The sequence below is a fragment of the Puntigrus tetrazona genome, chromosome 21 (assembly GCF_018831695.1).
Source record: "Puntigrus tetrazona isolate hp1 chromosome 21, ASM1883169v1, whole genome shotgun sequence".
NCBI classification, from domain to species: Eukaryota; Metazoa; Chordata; class Actinopteri; order Cypriniformes; family Cyprinidae; genus Puntigrus; species Puntigrus tetrazona.
The window spans coordinates 6,377,775-6,398,933 of NC_056719.1; the positions used below are offsets into that span (position 1 = coordinate 6,377,775).

Genomic DNA, 21,159 nt, shown 5'->3' on the forward strand with positions numbered 1-21,159 from the left:
TAGGAAAGTACTGGTAGTATAGGTAACTACATAGGTTAGGCATATGCCTTGTTATTGTAATTGCTGTAATAATTATACAGTATGTACAGTATGTATAGTATTTCTTTTTCTTCATCTTTTACACAACAGGTTGCCATCAAATGTATTTTTTAAATGGCCACAATACAATTATGCATTTAAGTATATGTGCATCATATATATATATATATATATATATATATATATATATATATATATATATATATATATATATATATATATATATATATATATATATATATGAGGGAGTCATGTGTTCCCAGTGCAATCTCTTCTTTACACCTAATGCAGTTCACAAAACATTATTGAAGACAGGTATGTGTAAAATTGACGTGAATGTTAATAATATTAGCTATTTTCATATATTATATGATGGTACACACAATTATAGGACAGTAAAATAAACTTCAAGACCACTGAAACTGTTAATTTAAAAAATAAATGTTCACTGTGATGAGAATAAAAAGGCCTTTTATTGCAATTTCACAAATGATGGTAAGTGAAAAACTATAAATAATTACCTAAAAGTCCTATCAAAATATTTACAAACAAAGTATATAAAAACAATGAAATCTACTTTTTCTTTTTTTTGCTAGAAAATGTTCGTATTAGTTCACTTCGCCCTCCTCATCTCCTCCATCCACTGCTCTACAGTCTTTCCAGAGGCTTTGGCACAAAAGTGAACACCGCGGAACTGGCTGTGACCGAACTCTTTTGTCTTTGGTTTGCCACACTTCTTACAAACATACTGTTCGCAAGGCCTCTTCAGGGGTAACCCCCGCTGGGCTGCCTCTTCCTCTGCCTTCCTCCGTCGCCAAGCAGTGGTCCTAGGCACCTTTGGACTAGAGGGTCCGGTAGCAGCAACTCTTTGCTCTGGGTCTGTTTGGAACGGCTCGGGACCCCCAATCACCACTTTAATTACATCTCCTACATGTCCGTGTAGAAAGGGCTCTGGAACATTGTGTTGCAGAGAAAACAGAGGATCAGATGTCTTCATGTTGTCAGTGCACTGGTGCAAAACCAGCTGCTCTTGTCTCTGTTTCCTGGCATTGTACCTGCGTACAGAAAACATGATACAGTACTTAATCTCTATGTAAATATAATTAACATACAGCTGCACATTAATGAGCAATTACCACTGGCACAGTGTCCGCTGGTTTATCTCAAGCAGCTGTATCTGTGTCCGGGTCGAGATGGCAGGGCTGTCCTGGATGATGTCCCTGATCATGTTGTAGTCGCGGAGGATGGCAGCCCATCTGTTGACCCTGAAACCAGCGATGGTCTGACCAGCAGGGTGCATGTGGCTCAGAGCGAGGCAAATGGCTGCGACAAGACGGCTGACGGTGTAGCAAATCCATGGAAAAGGGAACACAAGTTATTTGTAAGGAATTTCAATAAAGATGAAAATAGAAGATTTAAGTCATTTTCTAGCGTATATACCTTTTTAGACCATCAGTGCGTGGAGTCACAAAGTTATTGCTATGACTGTTGTGTAAGCACAGGCTGTCTTCGGCTCGGGCCGGGTGGATAACGCAGCCTTTGTCATGCTCTGACAGCTTATCCCACAGGGCGACAATCTCGTCCACCTTTCTCTGTGTGACAAATCCTTTATTTCTGAGCTCAACCAGACTGTTGGCCAGGTTAATAACTCGGTCATACCCAGGAATGCCATCAGGCCCCATGCACTTTTCCTGAGAAAACCAGAGTATTTGCTATTACAAAAATGTCTTCAAAACACATGGCCTAAGAATTGGTAACATTTTAAAATAAGGTCGATAGATTAACATTGAAGGAACACGCCAGTTTTCTTGAAAATAGGCTAATTTTCTAACTCACCTAGAGTTAATAAGTTGACTTTTACGATTTGTGAATCCATTCAGCTGGTCTTTGTTAACTTAATTTTTAAATTAATTTTATTTATTTATTTACAGTGAACACTACTTACATTATCATCCTCCCGCGAGACGTCCTGAAACATAAACTGGTCTGCAGGTTCATCCTTTATAGGTCCAGATGTGGACGACACGATTGGATCTGGCTGCGATGTTGACAGGCTGGAGGAAGTTGATTGCAGATGTACTGCTTCATATTGAATGGTCTGAAGTGGTTTTAGGCTGAGCTCCAAGAACTGTGGTGATTTGAGGTCATCAAAGTCCGAATCCTCACATTGCAGTTCTCCTTCCAGATGCTCATCACTCCCATCAGGAGCATCGGGATCCATAAGATAGTCAACCTCCAAAACTCTGTTGGTTTGAGAATACAGATACTCCACCCCTAAAAGCTCACCTGTGCATACAATGCAAGCAAAAAACTTCATTGGTTAAGCATTAAGACAAAAAAAAATACTATTAATTACTAAGTTTGGGGTCAGTAAGATAAGTTCTTGATAAGTGTCCTATGCTCACTAAAGCTAGATTTATTGGTCCAGAAATACAATAACAGCAGTAGTATTGTCAAACACTGATCATTTTTAAAACAGCTGCTTAATATTTTTATGCAAACAATCTTCTTCTGGATTCTTTGATGACTTGAAAGCTTGAAATCTTCTTAAATGTCTTTACTGTCACATTTTATCAATTCAATGCATCCTCGCTAAAGAAAAACCTGTATTGACCCCAAATAGTTGAAGTGCATTGTCGAGAATTACATTTTTAATAAGAAAGGCAATTTTTCAGCTAGTATAAATATACGCAAAGTAATTTTTCCATATTTTCTGAATAATAATTTTTCTTTGTGTTCTTAAAACATAAATGCATGTATATGCATAAATTAACACATCAAGTGTCAAGAAGAATTTCATCAAAACCCACGTAAAAAGAAAGACATGAAATGCATTACCAGTGTACTCTCCTAAGCTGTTGTGAACCTCAACCAGTTTATGGCCTAAAAACTTCAGGCTTAGACGGTTTATGTAGTGCTGCAGTGGACTGCCTTCATCAACAGCAACCGACCGGGCCTCGTTCCACCGCACTACCCCTTCTAGCAGGTGAACATGGAAGTGCAAGTCATTTGTAGCTGTACCTAAAAAAAGAAAAAAGAGCAGGAATAAAATGTCAATGTATTTCACAAATCTAACTCACTATTTATGGCTCTTACAAACCTGGAATGAATTGGTTCAGATGCCGATGGAATGATTCGAGGGATCCTACACCACGTGCACAGTGATACAGGGGCAGAGTGAGCCCTCCTCTGGTCACCTCTCCAATCTCGCTGTAAAGCTGTACGTCTGGAGGGTCCTGGATACACAAAAGATGGCATTGTTGGGCTCGCCAGATCTCCTCCATCCTCTCCTGGTCCAAAAGTTTGTTGCCCATGAAGTCTGTAGCCACCGTGAAGTCCTTTAACAGCTGTTCAGTGAGCTGCTTGGTCACCTGAGGCTCACGCGTCCGGTGGCGACAGTGCCTTACTAACTCTTTAGCAGTGGGCTTGTTGGATGCTTTGACGTCTTTGGTTTGTCGCAGCTCCTGCCGTATGGCTTCTTGTAGTCTTTTTAAATCCTCAGCATCCCACTCAAAGATACAGGAGAAGAGCCGTCCCATGAAGGGGCCGTACAGCGGGTGGCTTTCTGAAGTGATGCCTGCTGTAAACCGCATCATGAACTGCCACGCATCCAATCTAACGACCAGTTGGTCCCACTCAGGGAACATGGCTCCCACTTTGCCTTTGCCCATAGTGGAGCAACAGTCCTGGTCCACATAGAGGACTTTTGGAGGAGGCTTCTCAACTCGCCGATAACGTTCTATCAAACCAGAGCACATGGGAAGCAGGCCCTCGTCCAGTGTTTGTGTCAGGACACATATTAATATCTGCCCATTCTCATTCCCCACGTTTGTGGTCCAAACACCTGAATCGTGTTTCTTAGTGACCTAAAAACGGTACATGCAAAACACTTAGATGATTATATATATATTAAGCTATATTTCATTTATGTATGTATTTGTATGTGTGTGTATATAAATAATCTTTTTATTTTTGGTGAGGCAGAAGCGCTTCATGAAAAAAATTTAATTCATGAAAAATAATTAATATATATATATATATATATATATATATATATATATATATATATATATATATATATATATATATATATATATATATTCTTTTTTAAGACTATGTTAACAGTTATTTTATTGATTCAAGATCTTGTATCTTGGCTAAATATTGTCTCATCCAAACAAACCAAACTTTCGGACTTTGTATAAATTTTGGTCAGCGTTTTTTAAACTTTTGTGTGTCAGCGTCTGATAATCCGAATGCTTAAATGTGTGAAATTTAGTTAGTATCGGTTCACCTTCTTGGTGGAAACCATTTTCAATATGGAGCCGTAGATGGAAGTGACTGTGGCCTTCATTTCTCCGAGTTGTGTCAGTACGTCCTTTGCATGTAGCGTCAACAGCAACGACGGAGAAGGCAGCGGAATCATCTGCGGCAGTCTGGCAGTAACAGCGCTGAGATCTTGAAACCTGTCCAGTACAGAGAGATACTCTGCAGACTGAGCCAGCCACCGCTCTTTGTGCCGCACGCAAAGGTGCCGATACAGCAACATCGCACTCTTCCCTGGGGCCTGGCTCCGCATCAGTCTAACAAGCTCCTTATCACAAGACAACCTTTAAACACAAAACACAACTCAAAATCAAACCGATATTAACAATATCTTGACTGTCAAACAACTCTGCTAACCTGTAAGTCAACACTGCAGGAAATTTCTCACGATGGATGGGATCCAGTTGATCCAGAATGTCTTGCGACCAGCCTGCCACCTTTTTCCTGCAGGAACAGCACTCCAGGTACTCCGTGACCATGAAATACCACCCGCTCATGTCCAAAACCCTCCGGACGGTGTTGTAGAGTCCGCACGGCCTCAAATGATTGCCGAGACGACGGCAGTTGGGCTTCGCACACGGCAGCCTGTACGCCCACATCCGGCAGGGCATCCATAGGAACAGCCTGCTGTGAAAGAACGGGTCAGGAAAAGGAGGAGGCTGTGAATACAACAGCTGGGGTCCTGGAGGTGACCACCACAGCTGCAGAGGTTCAGTCAGCTTTAACTTCCCAGATGCGTCTCTGCTGAAGAGAGCCTTGCTGACCCAGAGATGCTGCTCTTTTGGCAGCATCTGCTTCCAACCTTCTGGAAGTAAAACCTGTTAGAGAAAATCAGAGAAATGAGGTGAACATGCAGCTATTTTTGTCATTCTGCAAAACGGCCACAATTATCGTTTGACTTACTTCTTCAGGAGGATCAGGAAGCTTTTCGACTGCTTGTGCTTCCATCTGTGATGAGGGCTGGGTTGTCCGGGAGGATCAGGATCAAAATGAATAGAAACATTAGTAATGTTTCAAACCAAACCTAAAGTTTCGGTAATAACATAAATGCAGAACAGCTATCTTTATGCTGTTTAGGATGTTGTGTTCTCAGACGATTATAAATGATAACTTAATGCTAATTCTCAATATCTCACTATTTTAGACAAGCAATTTTTGTATATTGCTCTTAGCATTTATTTTTTTTGTCCCTTGTCCAAGTATCCACGTTTGCAAATAACGTTACTAATATATAAAAATAACAATAACACAACTTTAAACATTACATTATTTATTTTAAGACTTGTTACAGTGTAATTACTCGTTTAAGTGCTAGGTAATATTAACTAACAACTTATACTTATAATTATATATAATTATGGTTATGGTTAGGATTAGGGTTTGGTTTAGGATTAGCTTGTAATTATGGATAATTTATTGTTATTACCGTAGTATGTATGTGTAACAAGGAAATTGTAAAATACAAATGTTAACAAAAGCTATAATTTATTGTTAGTCAAAAACACAACCATGACAAAAATCACTGGAGATGTCCACATACACTAAACAGCCAAAAATATACGGATATCCCTTCAAATAAACAGGTTGGGCTGTTCCAGTAATTCCATTGAAAACAATTGTTAATGCAACACAATGCACTTACGTTCTAGCGGATTGTGTGCTTCCAAAGTAACGTAGAGGAGGGGCTTTGTTACAGAACCATAATGACCCTGTGGTTTTTAGCATTATTATGAGCATTAAAAGGATACGTCATTCAAAACGTAAATGCATTTTATAATTTACTCACCTAGGTATTTACAAATGAAAAAAGTTTAAAGAGTGTCGTTCGGTGGAGTTAAGAGTTCTTTCCGAATGTGTTTAGCTTTGTGCAGGCCAGTCAAGTTCTTTCACAGCACACTCAGTAAATAACTTCTATATGGGCCTCACTTTGTACACAAAGACATTGTCATGCAGAAACAGAAAAAAATAACCTCCTTGATTTCCCCCGGAAGTTGGAAGCACAGAATTCTCTGGAATGTTATTGTATGGTTTTTGTTGTTTTTACTGTAATTACTGGATTGTCCAAACCATACATACTTTTGTGTATTCGTATACGTTAGAGCTATTTACAGAGCTATTGTTGGTGGAATTTAAACGTACGATACGTGCAATACCAATACTAATTGCTGCAATACAGTACTAATACAGTTACAGTAACGTTTACGAACGATACAACGAACCAGCCAATAAACAATCGCGTCAAACTCATTCATTTATAAATAAGAGATATGCCATGATTGTGAAAAGACAAAACTGTGGACTTGTGAGTGAGTGAACTGGCATTAATTCATCAGTTCGCCACACCATACAGTAGCGTTTCAAACTCACATGGTACGGCTCACAATGATCGACAAATCTTACCTCGAGGACGCCTAAATTATATCGTGACAAACACTGCCCTCCAAGTACCGTTACATTTGTTTTCTCAAACTGTGTGCTGTCTGTCCCGACAAGTTGTATCGCGCGAACATTCGTGCTTTGGACTTTCGTGCAGCGAAACTACAAGCAGAGAAATTACAAAAAGTGTTTTTCCTCTCGTGAAAATCACAGCGTGGTCCCGCCCCGCAGCTGAAAAGACCAATAGCGTTTTCGATAGAGAGCCCGAAAGTCCCGCCTTCCATTTAAAAAGCCAATCGACATTTTCGCTTGTTTGTTTACTCTTTACTGAGCATGCGCTTTAGATTTAACATTTCTGGTGGTGGGCAGGAATTGAATTATTTTATTTGGTGAGCACAAAGGCGAAAGCTTATAGCTATATAGTGTGGGTGTTTTCTACTTAGTAAAAAAAACCGATTTGGAAACGTTTGAAAAATCCCAATAATTTGTATGCATTCAAATTGTACATTATCCAAGGTTCACATTACTATTAATTGTTCAATTAATTCTCAAATTGTGTTTTCAGAAAGAATATTTGTCTTCTCCCCAGATTTGTCAGTATACAAAAGCACAGGAAAATATTTTTTAATTATAATGTTTATATTGACTTATTAACGGTTTGCTTAAATGTAGATTGTAGATTTATTTTTTGCTTTTTCAGAACCAATAACTATCGTATATTTTAAAATATTACAAGTGTAATTTATGGGTTTTGGTGTATTTTGAATCCAGCATTTCTTCGTTAAAAATCGAAATGTTGATTAGCTGATTCATTAGTTTGAATATACATTGATTTAAAAAAAAAAAAAAATCAAAACATAGTGTAGTTAATAATTTAGTATACTTTATTTTTGATAAAACATCCCATGTTCCAGCAGTGACTGGACATTTTCGGTAGTGACAGTAATGCTTTGGTATGACATGTTTTGGTCATTAGTGTTTTGGTTGGGACAATTTTAGATACTTAGTTTAAACATGCTAATCAGCACATGGTTAGCTAGCACGGTTCTCAGCAGCGGTACACACGTAAAAACTAAATGCTAGTGAACAACTCCCCAAAAAAAGTGTGCGTAATTGCAAAAAAAGCTGTCCAGTAAAAGGATGGGCCTTGTCTACTCACACCTTATAGCTATGAGAGAGGGGGACACAGGAATATTAATGGATCATAAATGTATGAGTTTAGTTAAAATCAGTCTCAGCCAAAACATACACTTTTTCGTCAGTGACATGAAAAATGCAGGAGACATTTTTTTAATGAAGAAAATATTAAATAAATATAATTTATCAAAAAGATACTTTTAAAAACTTTTAATTAGCTTACTAATATTTTAAACAAGGGTGTTTTTTTAAACAAGAGATAATGGATTTTTATAAACATAAGATTTGAATGCTTGCTTTTTCTGTTAAATGTGTCTTTTACTAGCAGCAGTTATATATATATATATATATATATATATATATATATATATATATATATATATATATATATATATATATATATATATATATATATATATATAGTTGTAGTTATATTTATAACTATAACTAATTTACAGCTGACCACTGAAGGCTTTATTTATCACATACAAACATAATTAATGTATACTTGATGATTTTTGTTTTTGTTGTTGTTGATAGAACTACTACGTTGTTCTGTAGGTTATTTGCTCCGGCGCGCGGTAGTTGGCGACGTGCAGCCAGAGCGGCTCCTCCTCCGTAGCGCCAGAAGAAAACAGGCCGCCGCCCATAAGACGCGTCAGAGGCGTGACGTTTGTTTTCTAGAAATCAGTGAAATGTGGGTTTCCTCCAGGTAATATATTTATCATCGCACAGTTCTGTACATTCGTCTTTGCTTTGGAAACGAATTAAGGTATTAGCTTTTTGCGTCTCGCGTTTCTCTGCAGGTCCGAGGTAAGGCGAATTGATTTGATCCCTATGATTCGGAGCGAAACACTGGCACTGTGCGCATGATCAGCTGGAGATTTTTATTTGACAGATTTGATTGCGATGAAAGCAAGCGTTGTAGTCAAACAGTTGTGCGTAATAAGGAACGCCATGCACGCAATGTATTAGGTTTGTATGTGTGCGCTTTATCCTAGCGATGTCGTAAATGAATCATTCTTATATTTCGGATCTTTTTAATTAATTGGTTTAAAACCCCGATTCAAAACCGGTCGGGATGGATTTTTCTAAAGCATTGTGAGCGTGGCGCAAATGGTCTTTATAGTTTACGATGCTCCGAGGCGTTTGTTCAGGAACCGAACTGAATCGATTCCCGAGTCAAGGACTCGTTGAACAAATGAGTGTCGGCGATAGAAATGCGTTTACGACTCCAACACGCAAATGAAGCTCAGCAGAACCTGTTCGATAGGTTCTGTAAATAGTTGCGAGGAACTATTTTCGCAAATAATACCGCGACTACTTCCCACACGCCATTAAATTAACCCGCATGACTTTATTCAGGCGTGAATGAATAAATAAATTGCACATAATTAGTGCTTGCGCTCAAATGACGGAAAACAAAAGGGTCTCCGAGGCGCAGAATCTGCTGTCATTAATAGTTTGAGTCAAATTAAGTAGCCTACATACTTAAAAAGGAGCAGTTTTATTTTGTTGAGGGCACATTTGTTTTGTAAGCATATAAAGCGCTCCGTTTGTCAAAGCAGTTCAGTCGAATCTATTAATTCTAAATATTATAAACGCTGAATATGTTACCCATTAAAATTGTGATACTTGAAATAATGCATACGATACCATAACCTTAATTTGCTAAAATGCTATTTACACGATTATGTGGCTTTGTACCGTCTTGATTGTAGATTTTGATGTTGTTTTGTATTTATTGGTAGTGTTTTCCCCTTTTTATGTCAAACATCTTAAAATAGTTTACTGCAGAAATTGACAAACTAAAGGCTATTGTCTGTTAATTGCATTAGAAGACTTTTTTTTTGTCTTTTGTCTTTCTCTGTTTACAGTTGTTCTCGGTCCCTGGAAGAGTGAGAGGAGTGCGGTGGGCACTATGAGCGGGGCGGCGCTGGGAATAGAGATTGTGGTTGTCTTTTTCCTGGCTCTCTTCCTCCTGCATCGCTATGGCGACTTCAAGAAGCAGCAGCGCATGGTTCTCTTTGGCACACTGCTGGCTTGGTATTTATGCTTTCTCATCGTCTTCATTCTCCCCCTGGATGTCAGCACGGTTAGTGTGGCTCCCACTCAATAGAAGTGTCCAGTGCAGTTCATTCCCGTTGCAACTCGGCAACTTGTGCAATTGATTTTCAGACAATCTACAAGCAGTGTTTAATTGATCACGAAGCACATGCCCGGACGCCCTCTGTGAGCCCTGTCCTTTCAAACCAGACCACTTCGAATACCTCCATCTCACCCACTAAAAGGTAAGCCTATGAGTTCACCTGCAGCCCATATATTTAGTTAGGCCTATTCTGACTGGGCACACAATTCTTATATTGCATGTTTGTGAATTTATATGCTGTTCTGTTTTCCAAAGTGCGTGCTATAAACCATGGAGCTACATTCCAGATGGCATCATGCCTGTGTTCTGGAGAGTTGTTTATTGGACCTCGCAGTGTCTTACGTGGTGAGAAAGCTTTGTCCTTTTAAAACTTGATAATGTCATCGTAAATCTTCCTGATAATTATTGAACAGGTCTCTTGTAGGGCTGCAAGATTGATTGTTTACTATATTGTTTAGATAAAGAGATTTTGTAAAGACTGTTATTTAATTTAATGAATGCACATGCTTCTTTTTTCAGAGTGAATTGTGGCGCTGTGTTCATTTATATATGAGCAGCTTATAATGCGCTTTTTTACAGGTTTCTCCGAGCATCTCATTAAATGCTGTTCTCCATTAACTCAACTCTGCTTGTGCTCCAAGTTTGGGCCACTTTTAAAGTGGAAATAAAACATGCACCGACCATCTTTTCAAACTTCCAACAAAAAATAAGCTATAAATGCTCTTGGGTTTCCACCAATATAAAAGCACAGTGTATGAATGTTTTAATTGCCCACTTGTGGTCTTAGCCATATGAGAGCATGTGTATTTGACAGGAAGCAAGTGTACAGTGCAACTTCTTAAAAACAATCAAAGCCTAGTGCGTTTAACGCACACTAAACCCACACTTGGCTACAGAGCAGTATTCAAGACCTATTGTATCCTATCATGTTCTGGAAATAAATCATGAGACTTTTTGCCGAGATCTCTCAAGAGGTCACGGAAAACTCTCCAATGTAAGTTAAATATTAATTATAATTAGATATTTAATTAGAGACATATCAAAACAATGTGTTAGGCATTTTATTGGTGCAAAGATGAGTATATTTATTTTGTACAATCACTTAATTAGAAGCACCACAAATTAAATTGTCATCTGTGATAGGGATTACTGAACAGACATTTAGAAGTTTATTTTAAAATGCAAAGCACTGAATATAAAAATAAAGCTTCATGCTCACTTGACAATTTGGGCACTTGCATCTGAACCATTAAATGTTTCACTTCCTGTATTTACTGTAAATACAGGAAATGAGAAGGAATTAAACTGAGGATAATAATAGGTTCGATTTTTTTTTTTTTTCGTGGGGGCTGTTTTAAATGTTTGCATTCATATTGTATCAAAGCCAAATGAAATGAAATATTGTCAGAAATATTTAGTGTAATTTTAGATATGTAAACCTAAGGAGAAACATGTTCAGTTTATTGCTAATTTATTCTGATAGCACTTTTCACAGTAAATATTTTTCTCTCACAAATGTTCTGTAGACGATCGGTTTAAATAGTGCATAAATAACTATCCTGTAACAATAGTGGTTAATGACGGTGTTTGTCTTTCAAGGCTCCTTCTGCCATTCATGCAGTCGTATGCTCGTTCTGGAGGATTCTCCATTACAGGAAAGATCAAGACGGCCCTCATTGAGAATGCCATCTATTATGGCACATACCTTTTCATCTTCGGCTCTCTTCTCATTTACGTGGCAGTACATCCTCAGTGGCAACTCTCCTGGTCTGTAAACCAATCCAGAATGTTCTTCTGTTGTTGTCGTCACAAAGTTCTGTTCATACCGACTCTTCTTTTCTGTATCAGGTATGAGCTGCAAACCATCGGCATCACTGCGGCCAACACTTGGGGTCTGTTTCTTCTAGTGCTGCTTCTGGGCTACGGCCTGGTTGAGATCCCTCGCTCGTACTGGGAGGCCTCGCGCCAGGGTCACCTCCTCATCAAGACTTATTTTAAAGCAGCCAAGCTCATGACAGAGAAAGCAGATTCAGAGGAGAACCTAGAAGATGTCATGGAGGTGAAAGCCATGTGTGTTTATATACTGTAAACAAACATCAGAGCCCAGATGAGATGGTTTTTGAAAGGTAATGTCATATGTGAGTCTGTTCAGCCAACGCTGTATCTTAGAAGTTTGTATTTTTATCATAGGAAGTGAGAAAAATCAATGAATCTATCAAATATAATCATCCGTTGAGGAAGAATGTAGACACCATTCTCCGAAAGGTGAGCGGACAAAGTGGTAACAAGCTTCTGGGGCACTTTTAAGTATGTAAGTGAAGTAATCATGCCTAATTGTTTTTAGTGTCCAGTTGAATATCAGGAGAAAATGGGCAGAAACATGGACGACTTTGAGGATTTTGATGATAAACAAAACGCGTATCCTACTGAAAGAAGCCTTTCCAAACTACACAAGCAGGTGCTGCTCAGGTGTTTTCTCTGTGTTTTCTGAATTGTGCTCTGAAGTAATACTAACAGCAGTGTTTCTCAGGTGATTTACGCCGTGCAGCGACACAATCGCACCCGTGTTCAGTGGCAGATATTGCTGGAACAGGCTTTTCATCTCGAGGACGTTGCCAAGAACGAAACTAGCACCTCTCGGCAGTTCGTTCACAGCTTTGCCCCTCCAGAACCTGTAGGCTGGTTCAGACGCTACATTTATACTCCCTCAGTAGGTAGGCACTTTAATAGATGTGGATGTGATGTATTTGAATATGATGTCGACCCTGCCGTGACTTCTTTCGTTTTCTTCACCAGAGTGGTACTGGGAGTGTTTGCTGAAGCAGTGGTTTTACCGTGTGCTGTCTGTGGTTCTGTCGCTCTTTTCGGTGGCTGTGGTTTGGTCCGAGTGCACTTTCTTCAGCACTCGTCCGGTTCTGTCACTCTTCGCTGTATTTATCCAGCTTGCTGAAAGGGATTACAACTACCTGTACATTGAGGTGAGTCCGCTTGAGCTTAGGGTTCTAATCTTGGAAAATCTCTGATTAAAATATACATGCTCTTTTTGCTTCCAGGTCTTTTATGGAATCAAATAAGATCGTTATAAATGTTAGAACTTGTAATTTATTCCTGTGATTAGAAAAGCTGAATTTTCAGCAGCCCTTACTCCAGCCTTCAGTATAACATGATCCTTCAGAAATCATTCTGACTTGTTGCTCACGAAACATTTCTGATTATCATCAATGTTGAAACTGTAAACATTAAGTTTGAAAAATAACTATTTAAGTTTAATTAAATAAAAGCTGTTTGAATCTTTTTGTTCATTTGTTTTAAAATGAAAGATTGTTCGTTTTAATTACAAACATTGTCTGTTATCTAATTTATATATGCATTTATTTTTATTCAGTTATTTATTCTGTCTGTGCACTTGAAGCTTGTCACAAAAAGACAAACTCCTTGGCGATAAGGCTTATTCTGGTTAATTTATTTATGTTACTGACTTTGCGTCAAAAAGGTTACGGACTTTTGCAAAGCACCACATCTAAGAGGTTTTCATTATCTGAAACAAACTAAGATTGTCATTTTGTCCTGTAGATGGCGTGCTTCATTACCATCTTTTTCCTCTGCACCTGCGTCTACTCCACTGTATTTCGTATCCGAGTCTTCAACTACTACTACCTGGCCTCACATCACCAAACCGACGCTTACAGCCTGCAGTTCAGCGGCATGTATGTTTCACAGATAGCAGCATTCATTGAATTAAACCGTACAGTCAGTGAACTCTACCTTTCGCTTTTTTTCTAATAAACCATGAATGCCTATGTGTTGTTTACTAGGCTTTTTTGCCGCTTGACTCCCCCGCTTTGTCTGAACTTCCTGGGACTGATTCACATGGATTCAGCCATATCCCACCAAGCAAAGGAGCAAACGGCATACACCTCTGTGAGTTTTCAACATTATCCAAAATGTACAGAAATATTTGCAATATGCGAGACTCTAATAGCTGATCAAATGTTTAAAGCATTGTTTTGAAACATCTATTACTAACAAGCTTTAATGTTATGTTGTAGATCATGGGTTCAATGAGGGTCTTGTCCTTCATTGCCAATGGCTTCTACATATATTACCCCATGCTGATCGTCATTCTCTGCATTGCTACATACTTCAGGTCTGTCTGACATTTTCAATAAATCATTAGACTGAGGAGTATTGTCTGTCAGGTGCCCTGCTGTAGTTTCTGATTAATTTCTGTGCAGTCTTGGCACACGTTGCCTGAACCTCCTGGGTTTCCAGCAGTTCATGGGAGACAACGAAATGACCTCTGACCTCATAGATGAAGGCAGAGAACTCCTGCGCAGAGGTGAGTTGTTTATGTGTGTATATGTGTGTGTGTATGTGTATATATGTGTATGTGTGTATGTAAATGTATGTGTATTTTAAATGTAAAATACAGAGTTATCAAATAAACAATCAAATAAGGTTTTGGAATTAAACTCAATCATATATATTTACTCACAGGCCCAATTTATACTATTGTAAGACCATGATAATGGTCCATGATAATGTAACTGTTTGACCGATAGTATAATAAGGTGACGCTGTCTCCTGTGGTTGCTATGGTTAGATGTGAAGCAGAAATAAATATTGATTCAGAGAGAAATTACTTTTGCTCAGTGCTACAGCTCTGCTTTCTGCAGTGGTGAAAACCACAGTGCGCCAATGAGGGAAGTTATTAGTGAAACTGACATTAACACAGTCCCATTCGGTATTAAACGAGGACATACTTATTTTGTTGTTGTTTTTTTTTTTTTGCATAGAAAGAAGAAAACGCCAAAGAATAGAAGATGGGGAGAACAGACGAAGAGTAAGTTATAAATAGTACGGAGTACAACATATATAGAACACTAATGATACATATTACAGTTATATATGTATATGATAGGAATGGAGAGAGCGTTATGCACAACGAGATGAGATTGCTGCCAGAAATCGGATGTCCATGTCCGAGATGAAGGAAACCAACTATGGCGAGACCCTAAATTCAAACACGAACCGGCGTATGTTTATCGCCTAATAAGACAGGCTTCCTGAGGTTTTCCTATAGAGTATTTGTTATTAAGTAAATTTCGCAAAGAAGCAGTCATATTTACCCCTTCATTTTTATACGCAGAGGCCAAGTACACCCGTAGCGGCAGCCAGACAGGACGAGACAGCATTGAGTTGTTGCAAGATGCTGAGCCGCTGGACTTTAATGCTGAAACACTCAATGATGACCCTTTGCAATCTGAACCTGGCAGGTTAGTTTACATTTTTTTAAGTGCTGCAGTAACAAAGTATTTTTGTGGGTCATCGGGAAAGTTAGCTTCACCCTGGTACCCTCAACAAACTGGCTATTGGTTTATTGCAGAAAATAAGTTATGTGACCAATAACCCCTTACACATTGGGTGTGTTATTGATTTTTATACCGTTTGTGACCCTGGACCACAAAATCAGTAATAAGTAGCACAGGTGTATTTGTAGCAATAGTCAACAATCATTAGGATAGTAAGTAAATATTAAGTTCTGTGATATCTTGCAAATTTCCTACTGTAAATATATAAAAACATAACTTTTAAATAAATATTTAGATTGCACCCTATGATTTTTTTTTAAATAATTGCATCTCAGCCAAATAGCATCTTATCCTAACATACATTAAAAAAGACATCAGTGGAAAGCTTCATTTATTCATAAATCTCAGTTTTAAATAATTGACCATTTATAACTGGTTTTGTGGTCCAGTGTCATATATAATACCATTTTAAAATTTTCTTAAACTTGTGTCAGCCACAGAATTATTTAACAAAAATCCGAGCGCTTCAGGATGATTAAACCAGAAGTGCTAAATTGCGAACTTGTTTCTGGGTTTTGGCTAACAAAAATATTTTTCCCCGCATCAAGTTTTTTTTTTTTCCACTCACTCGTTTGTTTCCTTCCCCCACAGACATGCCGGTGGAAGGTACCTCTCAATGTCTTCTTCTCGAAGCCGAATCTTTGATGATGTTTGATGTTTCTCACTACCATGAGAAAATAAGCTGAATTTTACCTCTAAAACGCTCATCTCTACAGGTGTGGTCTGTCCCTCTCAATTTAAACATCTTCAACTTCCTGTATGCTGTAATGCAGTGTAGTCATCAGCATGCATCCTGATAAACACAGACACATAGAAAAATACACACACTTGTTTTGAAGTGCCAGACAGTCAGACTGCTAGTTGAGACAAATCAGAAAGGCCTCTTTCGCTTACAGTTTCCTCGAACAATGAGTCAGAGGTAATGCTGAACAGTCTAGCACGTCATGAAAGATACTACAGATGGGAAAGATTTAGATCATTACACTGTTTCTCATAATTTTCTGCTGATAGGTATCAGGTCATGTATCTGAGTGTTTACATCAGTCAAGTAAATATGAACTGACATCAATGTGGCCAATTTGTGTTAGTTGTTACTGTGAATAGAGATTTTATAGGTCTAGATATAGGCTGTCTTACAGAATACTGTGCAGTTGTGTATGTTTGTTTGTTTTTTTAATTGTTTTGAGGATTAAGGGGTTTGGAATTTTGCAGTATAAATAACATCCATATTTACATTTTCAAAGTATAATGGCCATTCATCTGGGAGGCAAAAAAATAAGTACATAAATGTATTAAATATATTACAATAATAATATATATATATATATATATATATATATATATATATATATATATATATATATATATATATATATATATATAAAATGTGAAGTTCATCTTAATATTCCACCCATTAAACTGTTATTTTATCTTTTTTAAAGAATGAAGAAAATAACTAAGTATAGTATTTATTTAAAAAAAAAAATAATAATAATAAATTGGTACTTAAACTGTGTTATTTATATCTTTTGGACACATTCTTTGCTTGTTTCAGATGGCTGCTACTCAGCTGTTATTAACTTATTTATAATTGTTAATTAATATTTGTTTTAACATTATTTTAGTTCTAGTCTTGTGGATGAATGTCTCATAGGCCATTTTTGATTTGCACTGTCACGTACGTCACGTATTCAGAATAGGCAAAGCTGTTAAAATATATTTAAGAACACATTCTGTTGTGTCAGGTTAAATGCATTACAAAAAGTACTTATGTGCTGTTTTTTCAGACTTCTCTTTATCTCGTCTCTTTATCACAAGCTCAGTTTTCTTATAGAAAACGGACCGTCAGTATATGAATGTCTTGAAGGAACCGTTAGCAACTACATAACAAGCTTCTAAAACAAGACTAGCGAGTGCATGTCAACATGTGAGGGAATCACATTTTTAATACATAAAATTCTCACTGTACACAGAGCCATCAAGCGTATCTTTGCATGGTATTCTTCTGAATATGCGGAGGAGTCTTGTTTCTCACAGGAAGTGCAGTAGCAGCTATGAGTAATTTATATTTCACTGCATAGTATGTCTGTACTCTCCTCAAATGCTAAGCATCTTGATTTCATTTTTATTTAATGTATATTCATAGAAAATGTAGCCCTTCAATTTTAAATAAGGGGGCCTTATTTTGTGTTTTTGGTTCAAACCTTTTGGTTTGATGATAATTATTCATATCTACTGTGTATTTATGAAGACTTTCTTTCCAATGAGGTGTAATCTTTTTGATATGGTCAGTCCTCAAGTAGTGTATTGATGAAGGCCAACTGGAATCTAATGCTGGAATCTGTTGATTTGTATATTTGGTGTAAGTGAAAATTGTGGTACATTCCAAATAGACACATATGTAATCTTGCAATTATGAATAAATGATTGATTCAATCGCATTCTTTTCGTTAATGCTGTGTATTTAAAGTTCATATATATGGTCTCGTTACCTTTCAGAGACTTTCTGTTGTGTTTGTCCCAAAACTTGAAGGTACTTACAAACGACCTCGAACAGTGGAGAGCTCGTAAGTTGCTTGTTTCGTATTCAAAGTTTTGTTGAGCTGTTGTTTTCGTACCGTCTGGGTGTTAAACAACAACCAGTAAACTCGAACAACAGGAAGGTCAGACGGTCGCGTTCTAATCGCTTCATCAAACACCTGAAGCGAGAATGACCAATCAAATACGAGAACTCGTCACTATGGAAACACTGAACGCTAAAACAGGAAAGAGCAAAGACGCGCTAAGGAAATCCAGATAGTTTCGACACATTAATCATCGTTTTGTTTCACTTCTCTACGTGAGTATGCAGCGAATAAATTATTACGGATAAATAAAGCCTTTATGTTGTGGGTAGAACAGTTTAAGAACATGTTTGCAGTAGTCTAAGGTTAGAATTACTCAGTCATAACTCATCGCTAATTACTGTGTATCCATTTTGCATTAGTATATTATATTTACAATATGTGCAGTTTTTATGCGCTCACATTCAGAGACTACATGGAGTAATTTTAGTTTTAGAACTAATTTTCTCACACCGCATCATTTCAAAACCAGGTAGGCAAAGAAAACTATGGAAAAACTTAAAAGGCAGTCAGTTACAGGACCTAAGAGATGCATGTTTATAGAAATTTTAGTTTTTTTAAAGAACCTTTCGATAAACAGTTTTTTCAAAAGAGTGAAACACGTTTAAAAATTCTAAATCAGCCTTTTCTACTATCCAGAACCTCTTTTGCATAGTAAAGTTTCCATGGATGTTAAAGGTTCTTTACCAAGGAAGCCAATAAAGAACCTTTATTTTTAGGAGCGCTGTCAAATAAATAGATAAAGGCCTAAAAATCACTATAGTCTCCTTCGGATCAAATAGGTGAAGGATGGCAGGTACATCACGGCATGACCGAGAGATGGCAGTCAGTGCCAAGAAGCAGCTGACAAATTGTTCGGACCCCATTGAGCGTCTGAGGCTACAGTGTTTGGCACGAGGGTCCTCAGGGATCAAGGGACTGGGCCGGTACAGTAGGCACTTGTATGTATTGCTTTATATAGACTGAAGTGCAGATATTTGACTAGTCTAGATGTTCTCAGGACTTTTAGGATCATGGATGACGACAACAGTCGCACGCTGGACATGAAAGAGTTCCTGAAAGGCCTGAGTGATTATGGTGTGCTCATAGAGAAAGAAGAGGCCATGAACCTTTTTCAGCAATTTGACAGAGATGGCAGTGGATTCATCGATTTTGACGAGTTTCTTATCACTCTAAGGGTAAACACAGTTAAACGGTGCTGGGTTTTCTTTAGACCAGTTTAGCGCTCATGCTGTTATTTTCATTCATGTGACTGCAGCCACCCATGTCTAATGCCAGAAAGGAGGTGGTGCTCCAGGCATTCAAAAAACTGGATAAAACCGGAGATGGTGTGATTACAGTCGATGATCTGAGAGGAGTGTACGACGTCAAACATCACCCCAAATACCGAAACGGTGAGTGGACTGAAGACCAAGTATTCCGCAAATTCCTGGACAGTTTTGACTCTCCGGATGACAAGGATGGGAAGGTATGAAAAGCCTGGAAAACATTCTTTTTTATCTAAAACATGCACTAATAAGCATTACAGACTAAATAAGATCTTTGTTTTTAAGCATTCATAATTTTAAGGTTCCCAGAAGTCATTTTCTAGTGTGTTCTCTTTGATAATGCCATGTCTTCACACATCAGGTCACAAAAGAGGAATTTATGAACTACTACTCCGGCGTGAGCGCATCCATTGACACAGATATATACTTTATATTAATGATGAAAAATGCATGGAAGCTTGACTAAACATCTATTTTTGGGTAAAGAACAACGACGGTCATCCTTCAGCAAATGTACGTCTTGACCCTGTCGTGACTCTGTTAAACATTTCATAACAGATTTATATATATGTTAACGTTCATAAAAAAAAGTACACACACATTTTGAGCACACAAGAGCTTAAAAGGCAGAGTTTTGACAGGGTTGAGTCTAAAATAAGGTGGCAAGTTTACCTTTGGTGTTTAACAACTATTAACGTTGGGATTTTGGGAATCTACCACACATGATCAAAAAAAAAAAAAAATCAACCAATCATTTATTGCACAGAGTGTTTCTCATTGAAGACAAGCAGCTGCACTAGTGAATGTATTGTTTTATTCCAGAATCAGCCACAACATCTATGAAATGCAGGTGGTGTGGTATTGTTGCTTCAGTCTTATGATCGTATGCATCCTCTTTATTTGGCCATTGAAAGCTGTCTTTGCACCTGTTTGGATTTTCTGTGAGAAACACCCAAAAATTCTAATACACATCGATCGATTCACTCAATTTCACTCAAAAACAATTTCTCTTTCTTTCTGGGGATTACCCTTTTGTTTCGTGGTTATGAGGGTCTCTGAAAGGGCTACCAGCTTGTTTAATAACATTATTTATTATTTCCATTTACAGGTGACAAAAGATGAATTCTGGAACTATTACAGCGGAGTCAGCGCTTCTATTGATAATGATGTATATTTTATTTTAATGATGAAAAATGCATGGAAGTTATGAGGGGGTTAGATAATGCTTCTTAAATCAAAGCAAGTTAGTCTTAATAAAACTGACACAACTGAAATGTGTTTTAGGGTTATCAATAATAATTCTGGAATTTCAAAAAATAGAATTACTGTAGAAGCCTAAATAGTGTGTGAGCTATGTTTGTGATTTCTGCATCATATTTGTGCTGAAAGCAGTGTGGTACATGAAAGTCTTGTCATTCATATTTATTTATGCTTGTTATGGCAGATGCTATTTAACAAAATGCAAATGTTTTATATAAAAATGAAAAGACTCTTTAGATGATTCATATGAAATGTGAAAATATGTTCTACAATTATATGGGCTGTTTTTTATATACATTCCTTTATTACACCTATATATATATATATATATATATATATATATATATATATTATATATATATATATATATATATATATATATATATATAATATATATATATAGTTAGCAACTTGCAATACAAAGTTAGCATTACAAGCGGTTGTTATATATATATGTAGAAAATATTTTTTACTGTTTATTATAAATTCTCCAGTTACTAAAAAAGTGCCACTTGAACTGTATGTGTTAAGTTTGAAAGTTGTGCACAAGATTAACATAAACCTCTCAATTATACTCAGCCATATTTATACATAGATGAAAAAATACA

General features: G+C 37.4%; 4 protein-coding genes across 8 annotated transcripts in view; 2 read left to right on the forward strand and 2 right to left on the reverse strand.

Moving 5' to 3' along the window:
- Nucleotides 1–493: 493 nt before the first annotated feature.
- Nucleotides 494–6,947, reverse strand: si:ch73-112l6.1. The gene is made up of 10 exons (XM_043220776.1): nucleotides 6,766–6,947; nucleotides 5,269–5,325; nucleotides 4,723–5,183; nucleotides 4,334–4,649; nucleotides 3,140–3,905; nucleotides 2,878–3,060; nucleotides 1,985–2,325; nucleotides 1,480–1,730; nucleotides 1,176–1,376; nucleotides 494–1,094 (listed from the first exon to the last, which is right to left on the reverse strand). Exons 2-10 carry the CDS (start codon nucleotides 5,311–5,313, stop codon nucleotides 653–655), a joined length of 3,006 nt encoding a protein of 1,001 aa, XP_043076711.1. The 5' UTR covers nucleotides 5,314–5,325; nucleotides 6,766–6,947; the 3' UTR covers nucleotides 494–652.
- A 1,520-nt stretch (nucleotides 6,948–8,467) lies between these two features.
- On the forward strand, nucleotides 8,468–17,840 carry lmbrd2b (LMBR1 domain containing 2b). 4 transcript variants are annotated; one of them, XM_043221482.1, is made up of 18 exons: nucleotides 8,468–8,590; nucleotides 9,756–9,973; nucleotides 10,057–10,169; nucleotides 10,283–10,372; nucleotides 11,627–11,794; nucleotides 11,876–12,086; nucleotides 12,218–12,292; nucleotides 12,372–12,485; nucleotides 12,558–12,741; nucleotides 12,824–13,005; nucleotides 13,601–13,734; nucleotides 13,843–13,948; nucleotides 14,077–14,174; nucleotides 14,263–14,366; nucleotides 14,824–14,870; nucleotides 14,949–15,063; nucleotides 15,177–15,303; nucleotides 15,991–17,840. In XM_043221482.1, the coding sequence occupies exons 2-18, from the start codon at nucleotides 9,800–9,802 to the stop codon at nucleotides 16,052–16,054; spliced, it is 2,106 nt and encodes a 701-aa protein (XP_043077417.1). In that variant the 5' UTR covers nucleotides 8,468–8,590; nucleotides 9,756–9,799; the 3' UTR covers nucleotides 16,055–17,840. The 4 variants fall into 4 exon arrangements, with proteins under 4 accessions (XP_043077417.1, XP_043077418.1, XP_043077420.1 ...); XM_043221483.1 differs by having other exon boundaries at nucleotides 8,554–8,691; XM_043221485.1 differs by having other exon boundaries at nucleotides 8,562–8,650.
- Nucleotides 17,841–17,884: 44 nt separating this feature from the next.
- On the forward strand, nucleotides 17,885–20,531 carry capslb (calcyphosine-like b). 2 transcript variants are annotated; one of them, XM_043221487.1, is made up of 6 exons: nucleotides 17,885–18,238; nucleotides 18,806–18,949; nucleotides 19,024–19,201; nucleotides 19,282–19,491; nucleotides 19,653–19,771; nucleotides 20,400–20,531. In XM_043221487.1, the coding sequence occupies exons 2-5, from the start codon at nucleotides 18,813–18,815 to the stop codon at nucleotides 19,755–19,757; spliced, it is 630 nt and encodes a 209-aa protein (XP_043077422.1). In that variant the 5' UTR covers nucleotides 17,885–18,238; nucleotides 18,806–18,812; the 3' UTR covers nucleotides 19,758–19,771; nucleotides 20,400–20,531. The 2 variants fall into 2 exon arrangements, with proteins under 2 accessions (XP_043077422.1, XP_043077423.1); XM_043221488.1 differs by lacking the exon at nucleotides 19,653–19,771.
- Nucleotides 20,532–20,698: 167 nt separating this feature from the next.
- The window catches only part of il7r (interleukin 7 receptor), a 3,299-nt gene continuing 2,838 nt past the window's right edge, over nucleotides 20,699–21,159 (reverse strand). The window contains exon 8 of the mRNA XM_043221486.1: nucleotides 20,699–21,159. This exon is cut by the window's right edge and continues 692 nt beyond it. The gene's annotated coding sequence lies outside the window, so the exon portion shown is untranslated.